The following is a 12,099-nucleotide window of genomic DNA, read 5'->3' on the forward strand; positions in this document are numbered from 1 at the left end:
AATATGTCTGGCATAAATTCATAATTCCTTTCAACGTGCGGAATAAGGAAAATACGTCCTTAAAACAACTTCCTGGTTAATTTACTGAAGTGAAAATATAAGATGACGAGAAGCCATAATATAATAATTTGTCTGGGTAGACTTCAACAACGGCTTAAAACGCATTGGGAAAGTCTAACCCTGCAAACCATTCGATCAGCCATCAATTATTAATCATGAACAGTAGAGTACAAAAATGTCAGAAATGAAGAAGAATAATATACAACAAAACTTTCGTTTCAATCTTGAATTTTCCTCCTCACACCTCATTAATAAACGCACGTCTTATTTTATAAATGTTCGATCACATTTTCTTCTCAGCCTCTGGCCTGTTCCGACTCTGATGTAATTCCAAATAATAGTCTTTTGGACGTATGGTAATGCTCCCTAAATGGGGGATAGGCTCCGCACACGACATCACAGACAAATAGGGACATACATCCAAGGCCCGAGCAAAATTTCAACCCGCCATACGAATGTTCTAGCCGCCACTGGTGTCCGCTATTTGGAACATCACATATAACTCTTAAATTTAAAACGCCCAAGGTGTATTATTTTATTCATGAGTCCGGCATGACAAATTTCTGTCTGAGATCCAATGAACCGTTAGTTTAAGCACCAAACATCAAAATGGCCGGAACTTTACTGGAAAGGTGCGTGCTTGCAATTAACAGCGGTGTGGTCCAAGCTCAAACAGGATTTAAAAACCCGTCAAAACATGCAAGTAGTCTACACTGTTATCAAATAACGTACATCATTAGTAACTATATAATTTTAATTTAAAGCATTAAAAATATACGCACATACTTGTGAAATACGCTTATGCAAACCTAAAAATGGTTTAATACAAGTAAAATTAAGTTCCTTTACTAAAGCGTTTTCCAACAGCTAAAGTGAATGCCAAATTAATTTATTCGCGTTCAATGCCACCGAACTTCCAACTCTGAACCGCTCCCTAAGAACTCAAGATTCTGGAACCTCAAACAATGCGCTACACACACGATACCGGCTACGCTCACACCCAGTATGCACAGCGTTTTCTTCCTATTTTAGTTTGGAGAAATGTTTTCCCATCCGACAAAGAATTTCCTCATTTTAATCCTTTTACATTACAACAAGTTCAGTGCACCCGGTGAACACAGTCGCTTTCAACAACAGAAGGGAGAAAAGCTGAGTTTAACGCCAACTGGCTAGCAAATAACACACCGTAGCGAAGTGAAATTGGAGATCGTGCGTACACATAAAAACCAGGAACCAACGAGTACCAAGTTAAAATGGGTCCGGATGAGACAGGGTGCGAGCAATGTTAGTATTACATTTAGTTTCCACTGATGTCAAAACATGACAAACTCCTCTGACTTCCGGACTAGATTTATCATTCGATCTTCTAGCCAGGGCAGTTATGGTGGCCAAAATCCAACCTCCTGTCAGATAAAAAAAAATCACTGAACTTTCATACATGCTTTTTAATCCTTGCCTTTTCTAGGCAATTCGAAAATACTGCTAAATACAGATCTGCATTTCAAAACATCTAGAGACTTGCGAATTCCAGTGGCAAAACAACCCCACGTTTAATCCCTGGTGGCGGAAGCTAAATTGCAGTTAACAGTAATGATGTACTAAAACCATTTTCATGTACACATGTAGTTCTATTGCTAAGCGCGAAGAAAACCAATCAAGTTCCGGAGAAAACGACTTGCCATTTTAAGCGTGCTTTTGTTCATAGTTAGCATCCACACAAACAAACGCGAAAATACAAAAAAAAAAAAAAAAACAATGTAATAACATTTTGCGGGAGATGTTACAGACCTAACATTGATTTTCTCTCTCAGTTTTAATACTGCGAAAGAGCAGGATATATAAATTAGTCCCATGGTGCAGAATGTTTACTGAAAACATGAAAATTATTCATATAGTCAGGAAATTTCCCGTGTTCTTGAAACCCAGAGATTCATTACATTTACGAAAACCAGCTAATGGTACATTATATAATTCGTTCCGCAATTCACATCTTATTTCTTCCATCTTAGGCTTTCTGTTTCAGGTTTCCTAATTTAAAACGACGTTGCTAAACTTTGCTACCAACATCTGCAGGAAAAAGATTACCTGTAAGGCGTAAGAGTACATAGGAATTAATATTATTAAAATGAATTTTAGAAATTGGAATGTAGGTTATGGACTACATTCAACTTGTTCAGATTAGAGGCCAATGGCGGGATTTTTACTACGATTATGATCCCCCCCACCCGTTAAAAACAAGAATAATTTCACCATAATCCGAATATTAATTAATACGTACTAAAAATATCCTGTACCATCAATTTTGTCTGTTTAAGTGTAAGGCATCATCTCGTATCCACGAATCTTAAAATGATACGGCACATTTTATCAACTTTCCTTTCACACCTTTCAAGCAGTCAATCGGAGTTTGCAGCTTAGGAACGCGATTTCTCTAGGGAAAACGGACACTTTCACGTTTGCCGCAAACTTTGCATTGTCATATAACAAATCTTTAAACGTAAATAAATAAGTAAACACGCCTTAAAACGTATCAACTCGAACTCTGTTTTGTATCGGTGCTTCAAAGTGACAGTCTGAATTGTACGTAAGCATATTCAAATTTCTCTTGTGGAAACATGACGAGTGGTTTCGAAACAGGATGGGAGAAGACGGTAAAACGCGCTTGATCTAGTTCCTGGGCGACAACTTCTTACAAGAAAAAACTCGGTGCGAAATGGACAGTCTTAAAACCCAGGACACTGCATCCGCTCGATTCGAATCCACAAAGAGCTTAAAATTTCAGTATCAAACTGCTTCCTTGCGGAATATACATGTGGTCTCGGAGCTGAATTTCGAACGGAGGACCTCCCAAGAACAAACCACCACACCGCTATGTTCGTTGCGTAATATTACATGTTACGTCAGAAATACTTCTGAGAGATTTTCCAACGGAGCACGCTACCCATAACTGAACCGAGGATTAACGTAGACAAATTATTGAATTCGATTTACGATACGATCTACCGGTACTTATTCCTGATTGTAAGGCTAAATGCACAACTTGAAATGTACCCTTCACATTAGGTTATTCAACAGTTAACGAAAAACGTGAAGAATAGAAGTGAACACTCTTGAGACTTAGACGTAAATTGGAAGATAATACGAAATGATTCAGGACATAAACCAGTAGTGGGATTTTGTGAAAACGGTAACGACACTTGAGGTCTTCACGGCGCTAAAGACGTATGTATATATAGTCCGACATCATTCAATCATAATCAGAACGACGGGTTTCCTCTGCTTCACTCAAAACTTTCGTAACAAAATATTAACGTAGTCATTAAAACGTTGTTTAAAAATACGAACCACTCGTATAACAAATATAACGTAAATCATGCCCCATTTATACAGACGAAATTTTTGTTACAAACGAGAATCTTGGTTCAACACATACGTTCTGTACGGTGATGTCGTAAAATCTGAGAGGAACTGAAAATCTGAGAGGAACTGAAAATCTGAGGTAAAAGACCCAGTTTGATTCACGCGTTTCTCGCTGTGGATTACTGTAATATGTTAGCCTATCTGACGAAAGTGATGCGTGCCCCATTTCTGAGAATAAAGTCGAGTTTCTTTGTACATGGTTTAATTCAGTGCTTCCCAAACCTGGATAAATTACCCAAAAATAGGTAAAAGTGGTTTTTCTTTGTGTAACGACGCACCTCGGAATACATATTAAAATTTACCGTAAAAGTGTAGAAGAAGAACTGTGAAGAAAGCGAGCAGTCGTTGTGCACCGATACTCAAAAACAGTCTAACAAGTATTTATTTGCTATTTGCTCCCAATTTTGCGGAGCTATAAATAAGATGGATCAGTGGCATTATACTCATTAGCTGGGACCTGGGTGATGAAATATTTTCATGGTGAATAATTACCAAATTTGTTGTGGCTACTAAAACGTTTAGAGATGTTTAAATTACAGACAGTGCATCAAACATATTGTTTGATTCCTATTTTTTACCGATCTCTCTCCACTTGTCATATGTTTTCTGTGCAGTTAGTGTTTTACCTACGTTGGGTAAAAAGGACTTTCTGATAAGCGGTTTTGGGTAAAGAAGGAGTAAGTTTGGGAAGCAGTGGTTTAATTATATTCAGCTATTAACCTTCAGATTCCATAAGAGTGGAATTTCTTGGAACTTAGTAGTCACAGGTAGTGTCAGGCGCGTAAGGTCTTGGACCGATCTAACACAACGCACGTTTATCGACAGATTCCAGGAAAATATCCAACAGAACGTAGGCGAATGTAAAGAGCACTCAAGTTTTCGGGAGTTGTCTGATGGGGTAAAGGTGGGGGGGGGGGGGGGGGGGGTGCAAATTATAATCTGAAAAATGCAAAAAACGCGTTATTTACCGGTGATGAAGCAGTACTCCCATCGGTCGAGGTTTCCATTTCTTCAGGCGCGTCATATGCTAATACAATCGTCAGTTTCATTGCATTGACGTTTCGGAGGTGGGGCAGCAGTTTGCTAGCCACAGCGGCAGGGTCTTCTTCGCCGCCTCGAGAAGCCACCATCTTGTCTGATGTACGAGGAGGACAGCGCAGATTTGTACTGGATGATAAACAAGTCGGTAACCTACGTTTGTTTACAGGACAAGACGTCGGTTAAAGACCTGCGATCTTGTATGTTCTGACGGCTACACTGGACGGAAGAACAGCTCATGTGCGAATCACACGTATTTCATTTCATGGTTTTGTCAAGAAACAAACCAGTTTTGAAAATAATCCTTTCACGTATGATACAGAACATTATACAGACTCTTGCCGAATATAAACATACATTTAATTAGTAAGTGTTACGTACACAGTTTCTGTGTTCAGGTTTAAAATCTCATTCACGTAATGATATACGTACGTATTGTTATTAGACCAGCTAATTTTTAATTTGTTAGTCCTTTAAACTCTACTGGGAACCACGTGTATCAACTGCTTTAACAATCGGCAATTATGCGTGTTGTCCACGAAGTGTATTTCTCGGAATAAACAGAAAAGAATTTCCGAAACAGCATTAACTGGCGTGGTTTCAATGGTTATGGGTTGTTTTCTTGAGATATGGGATGAATGTTTAAGATGCACTTCATCTTCGAAGGGTGAAACACCTGTTTAAAAAGTTAGATATTTTGGGACTAATCGTCGAAGATTTTTATAAATCATATTTAATTCAATATAACAGCGTAACATAAACAGATTATTGGATGAAGCGAATTAACAGAACAACCACGGACTGTTCTACTTTTCTGACTATAGTTGCGTTAGCATGGCTTCTATTTCTAACACAGTTACTTTATTCGGAGCGGGACAAGTCTATCAAATGACATAATTTCCCAAACTCTGATTGATGCTAACTTTAGGCTAAACGGAATATGTATCCCCCCCTCCCTCGTCTGTCTCATACACAGTTTTAGGTGCAATCAGTAATTGCATTCTCTAGGAACCCCAGTTAGCGATTTGAATCGATTAAAATGTTTTTTGCTGTTACAATACGTCATACACTATGTACGACGAATTAAACGTAAAATAAAGAATCTACATTCCTAACAATTTCTGTATATCGTTGCGGGCCGCAGTTTGGCAACCTTTACTAATCGCTGTATCAGCTGTTGTTCATAAGCCCGTGAGTTTCGCACGCGCGGTCGCGGTAAGTCTTGTGTTTGTTTCGCTTAAATGGTTGCACAACTGCAACCACAGACACCTTCTACAACAGTCCACAAAAGGAATAAAAACAGAGCTGGGCCTACAAACGAAAGCAACTACTTGACACGCCAGTCGGCTTCATATTACAAACAAATGACAACAGAGCAACAGATCATAAAACGCAGTACAGTTTAATTACACGCAATTATAAGGTCAGCATAAACTTTATTTTGCAAAGGAAATTTCACTCTAATCTGCGTCACTGTAAATGAAGTTGGAAACTTCAGATTCGGCGAAAATGTTCTAAAATGCTATCGATCCACTAATTATAGCGTATACAACCTTATATCATATTTAAATTTGTAGTTGAAGCTTTCAAAATGTTAAATTCTCACTTTAGAAAAATCAAAATCTTACAAAGCGAAAAGGTTTTACGTGTCTCATCAATTCTGTACGAACAAGAGGTCAAGGATGTTCACTAAAGCTCTCATAATCGATATTTTAACTAACTCTCTGGAACAAATCGTAGCAGAAACAGCTGTTTGATGCCCGAAACAGATCTTCTAAACAGCGTATTTCAGGGTTTCCAATTTTCTATATGTGTAAATAAATTCAGCATTTACTTAAATCCAGTATCAAAAGTTGTTGCTATAAGAAGCCATCTACAAGTACATGTCACTATTAAGCAACTAAGTTCCTTTCAAAACGAACACTCATTCACATAAGTTCACAGGCATCTGTTGTGCTTCTTCGATCTACACCTTCAGCCCTCGTCCTCAAGTACGAACACTTATTTTCACTGCGAACAACAAACACTGCACGGAGCCCACATACACAGAGGCACGTCTCGGCCTCTAGCGCACTTCTCGCTCACTGAGTTAACTCGGATAACGGGTCGGCCGACGGCGGCCGCTGAACAGAGGTGGGGTATGCAAGTTACCATAAAAAGGACGTGAAGACTATAGCAATTGGACACCACAACCTGTGATCTAGTTTCTAGGGCCTCCAGGCAATTTAGAAATGTAAGACTTGTGACGCTAGATTTACCTAAAAGAGGAACACTTAATATTAGTGGACGGAGTCGTGTTCCTACGTTTTATAACTGGGGCATTGAATTGTTCTGGTTTTCAGGGTCGGTATTAAACAGCTAAAAAAATAAACGAGATTCGACTTGAGCGTTATGTAAAGTGAAGTTTATATCTGAGTGATCAGAACAAACTACAAAAGAGAAAAACCCTGTCGGGGAAAATCTAAACAGGATGAACAACCTGGAAGACCTAGGTGTAGATGGTAAGACAATACAAAAATGTATCTTAAGGATAAAAGGATGGGAGGGTGTGGAGTGAATCGGTCACGACAAGTGGTGGGCTCGTGTAAACAAGGTAACAACAAACTTTTGAATTCCATAAACGCAAAACGTTTCTCTGAAGAAGCTACCTAACTGACTATTAGCTTCTCAAGAACTCTGTTCCATTAAGTTACTTAGCAATACTGATCGTCTAAAGGTGTACAAAAAATCTTTTGCAAATACAAACATATGGTGGGGGAATTTCTAAGTTCCCAAACCAAAAATACCGAATTCATGTTCTCTAATGCCGTGTAGCTCACAACTTCTTAATCTTTAATAACATTAAAAACATTTATTTATAATGTTCGTAATTTATCAGACACGCATTTGTCCTACAGAACGTCATCGGCATCCCTGACACATTTTACTGTATCGCTGTTAAATTATTTTCATCCACTTCAAAGCTCGTTGGTAACGACCATGGTCCCGTGCTCCTCCTTCATCATCACGTAATAGCCTGTTTATGTTGTACGTGAATACAATCATTCTCTATTTCGTTTTTGGACGACGTTACTATAGTTCTATTGAACTTCCGCGCGATGTATGCAGTACCGTGCCAAGAAATACCGTGGTCCCTCGCAATTTCGAAATCTGAAGCTTTCAGAACACAAATCAGTCGTGCTGCCACTAAGTTAACCGTTTCGGCACATTACAAGAGGTCTGACGTGTTAGCAGTCCAAATAAAGGAGCTGCATATTCAAACAGTTGAACCACTTCAAGCGTCTTGTAAGTTAGGTTTGCCTTGGTACTTGGTGGCCCGCCCATGGTTATGTGTACTCCCCTGAGAGTGACGAAAAGTAAACAGGCAGAAATTACAGGAAAGGCTTGTCACACAAAATGCTGTTCATGTGATATCCACATCACCGCCATAATCTTGGGATTATTATCACGTAAATATAAATATTCAAACAAGGCCATATCCAGGATTTCAATTTCAATTTCAAATGCAGACGTAGGAAGGGATGAAAGGTGATGAACTAATAAAGTTCCAGAGGCGGAGTCCTTATTGAAAAAACCACCTGTCGTTCAGCTGGTGAAAAAGTTTCACGCCCTTTACGAAACCTGATAATTCATTACTGGGTTCACAAAAGCCCCCTCCTTTCCCTTCCCACTGAGCCACACGAATCTACTACACTTTCACTCTCTATTTCGTTACGATTCGCTGTAATAATATATTTTAATGCAGGCAAAAAATAACTCACAAAGTAAACAGAATGTTACAAACATGACACACAGCCTTCACCATATATTTGCTAGTAGAATGATCGAATCAAGAAGTATGAGATGGGCAGGGCATGTAGCTTACATGGGAAATATGAGAAACGCTAACAAACGTTTTAGTGAAAACCCTGAACGGAAGAGGCCACTCGGATAAAATAGGCGCATATGGGAGGATACTTTTTAAACGGTTCTTAAGGAAACATACGGGATAACGCGGGTTCTTGTGAACACGAAAATAAACCTTAGGTTTCCTTAAATCGTGGATTTTTTGACTAGCAGAGTGACTATCAGCTTCAAGAATAGCTGTGTTCCATGGACTTAGCTCGATGAATATGGCACACAGAGCTTTGTTTCGATAACTTACAAATAACTGCTTCACTTCCGAATGGATCTAATCTTCACACAGAAGTACCTGCCTCCCAACATATCAACATACGAACCACAAGTTTCAAAATATACAAGTCTCATACGGCGAGGAATTAAGTGGCAACGTTTCAACCAGACGCGGATATACGAGTCAGTTCCAAGTTTTATGTGAGGTTCAGAGCCAAGAAGCTGCGGACAAGCCCACCAGAACAAAATGGCTATACTTGGTTGTATGGATTCAACTACGTACCTCACTGTGACCTTAGTAGTCACTTACCTCAGCCTACACGCAACTCGGCTGTGCGTCTTCTATTGAATGCCACCTTATTTCAGGCACTTCGACATTTCTTTCATTCCCAACATCTTAACGCCGTCAGAAACACATGGTCGCTGCATAATAAAATACGTCCTTTACTCTATGTATGGTACAGACTCGGTAGAAAGTCCACAGAACATACGTTTATTTCTTACTGTATTCAACTATGCTTTCTGAACACGATAAATTATGTCACAGAGACGTATGGGAGGATGATTACAAGAGATGAATTTGGAAGGATTCAGAAGGAAGTGGTAGTGAGCAGTGCTAAGATAATATCCCACCATTTTCCTAAGTCTATTTTCCAAGGAGTTACTTATAGCACAACAAGCATAGATTTAATATGAGTGCGTCTTATTACTTTCAGGTCATTATCCCAAAATTCTCAAGAACTCCACGCCTTTCCGGTCGCCTGTTCTTTGTTTCACAAAACAGTCACAGAAATAATTTACAGAATCTGTGTTACTGGAATCAAGGGTCACGCTACGACTTTCGAGTCGTATAATCACTGTTCGCTGCAACACTTGACTACGAACAGGGAAAATCACTTACACGCCCCACCCACAATGTCACCATCATAAAGATCGCTGTCTATTGAACTGGGTTAAAAATTCATGACATCGCGACCAAAACCCCATTAACATCTGATGCTTAGGAATCAAGACTTCTTAAGCACAAACAAAGACGAAAGCAGACAAATATAAAAGGTTCATCATTCTTGTACGTTATTGCTTTCAAAATTTTCTTTTCTATTCCCTGTGTGTGTCTGTGGACAGTATTCAGCAAGTTTTGGGAGTTCGTTCAGTTCCCGTCTTCAGACGACTGGATGGTCATCATGGAGACAGATTTGTAATTAATTCTGTAAAGATTAGTGAAGACTGATAAGATCGCATCTGGGAATGTCAGAATATTGAGGCTCCGCTACGCTTGCGATAACGTAGAGTAAAAAAAAATTAAGAGTTAGTGGTCAGCACAGTAGTTTAAGTACGATAAACAAACGCCCCGAATTATATCCCGTCTCCAATAGCCTTAAAATAAAGATACAGAACAAAGTACGAATTTCCTGATGATAAGAGCAGAGCCATCATCCCAACAAGGCATTTATATTAAATATTCCACAGACAAAGCTCAATGTCAAAAATAAGTTAGAACGCTGGCCTTGTAATCCTGGGGTCTCGGGTTCGATTCCAGGCGGTGCCCGAATTTATAACTTGTGTTGGGCAAGGCCGTGGTCTAGGCAACACGGAGTTTTCCTCCGGGGGATTCCCCGGTTTCTCCGTGGCATCCCAACAATTACTCCATTCACACACAGAAGAAGGCAATGGCAAACCACTTCTGGATCATCTGCCAAGAACGTATAAGAACAGGTCCCAGTCCGAGAAAAGGATGGAAGGATCCTGTTCATATGGACCTGTCGTCAGACAGAACACTAAATAAATAAAATAAATAAATAAAATATTGTCCGAAATATTTATAGTATCATAGAGAAAGGTTAGTTCTCTCATCAGCCCTGTGCGAAAAGACGGAAGATGCCAGAATACAATAAGCCTATTCAGCTAAGCTCTAGTTGGATATCTAATTTAGAATGTAAGAAACGTTTGAATTATTACGAATGCAATATCGTTTTAATCTATTCGACGCCAAATAAACTCTGAAAGAACACAGCGTCGTTAAACGTACAAACCGACCAACTTGTAGTAAAAAAGCAGTAGGATGAGATTTAATAGCTGATCACTCCCATCGGAGTCCGTCACAAGAACTCTCGCTGATAGAGGGTATCTGCAGATAACGTATCTGTCACATAAATGCAGTGAAACGAGCTGTCAAAACTGACAATTCAGCCGTATTTGTTTTCGTGCTCAGCCAGAGCAATAGCATTACGTAGTTCTTACGATTTACTTACAGAATTTTTAAACTGTACCTATGATAAGTGTTGTTAGTAAACCTGCGATCGGGTAAGACAGTGTCTCTATAAACTGGGCCGCTAACGGGCCCTTGTAAGAGGTGTCAGTGCTACCTCATATTAAGACGCGTAAACTACAACTACAAAAATGTTAGATCTCCCTGTTGCGTCCGTGGACCTTCCACGTATCTCCTCCCTTTTAGATTTATAGGTCTATTCATAAACTGAGTTCCGGGAAATTTCCACTGATGGAATCGCACTGTCTTATCTGACATTCTCTTATTCTTGTATTAATCCAACAACCAAATCCGGGCCCTGCAAACAACGGGGTAGCCATGCAGACATTACCGTCACGAAACTCATCTGTGCTGCTTCTGTTTCAGTTTGTTTGCCATCTCGTCTAAATCCAGCATTGTGACCCACATAACAGAGTCGGTGTTGCTAGAACTTTACGTAATTTAAACATCCACGCCTCCCAAAGCAACATCTTTCTTGTTGTTCCACATATATCTCAGAGCTGTAACAGTTGGAACGTTTTGTGTATAGGTTTGGCATCCCTGACCTTCTGTCTTGTGAGTATCTCCCATGGGTGAAAGGTTAAATCTTCATTTCTAACAGCGAAGAATAATGTATGACTCTTACACCAGAATTAGTTCAATAAAGGCCTTGAACACTGTGTGTTTCAGAACAAACCAGTGCTCTGCGTCAGTGTCTCTTAAAACAGAGAAGTGTTCCCCACTATTCGGGTATATAGAGGCCAGTTAACTGCATTTGTGGAGCTTAAAGAATCAGATAACGCCAAGTTACTTGCAATCTCTTTTAAACGTGGCATGGTCTGTTTCTGGATGAGTTATAAGCCTACAACCAAACCAATTCAGGAAGAAGAAACATACATAATTCTTGGCTCCAAACGGATACTACATGTTCTACTTAAGTCAACCTTCTCGGTGCGATAACGTTCGTTATGTGTCATACGCAAATTCATTTACTGACGGTTTGGTATACTTCTAAGGAACATGCGAGACGCATTGTACTACGGATACAGAACATTTCTATGAAACTGTTCTTTCTGCTTATCAACGGCATTCGAAGAAAGAAAGTGTAATAAAATTCTGAAGTAGACCACAGAAGGGGAAGGAAATAGAGGTTTGAGTTCGAAATTCCAACCTAACCGGAAGTTATGTGTCCTCGTGTATTCATACGCAATGCTACTGTG

General features: G+C 39.5%; 1 protein-coding gene across 12 annotated transcripts in view; it reads right to left on the reverse strand.

The window, feature by feature from the left end:
• Window positions 1–12,099, reverse strand: part of LOC110829533 (uncharacterized) — a 108,167-nt gene that overhangs the window by 15,558 nt on the left and 80,510 nt on the right. The window contains exons 1-2 of one of the 12 annotated variants that reach the window (XM_087353972.1): window positions 6,353–6,595; window positions 4,449–4,647 (exon numbers count right to left, since the gene is read on the reverse strand). The exons of the other annotated variants lie outside the window; for them this stretch is intronic. Coding sequence (XP_087210098.1) covers window positions 4,449–4,610 — 162 coding nt within the window. The 5' untranslated portion in view covers window positions 4,611–4,647; window positions 6,353–6,595. Of the gene's footprint in view, window positions 1–4,448; window positions 4,648–6,352; window positions 6,596–12,099 lie in introns of those variants that run through there. 12 annotated transcript variants of the gene reach the window in all.

The sequence above is a fragment of the Zootermopsis nevadensis genome, unplaced genomic scaffold (assembly GCF_977971745.1).
Source record: "Zootermopsis nevadensis isolate Lab colony 2312 unplaced genomic scaffold, Znev_1.0 Znev_ptg000022l, whole genome shotgun sequence".
In the NCBI taxonomy this organism is placed as follows: domain Eukaryota; kingdom Metazoa; phylum Arthropoda; class Insecta; order Blattodea; family Termopsidae; genus Zootermopsis; species Zootermopsis nevadensis.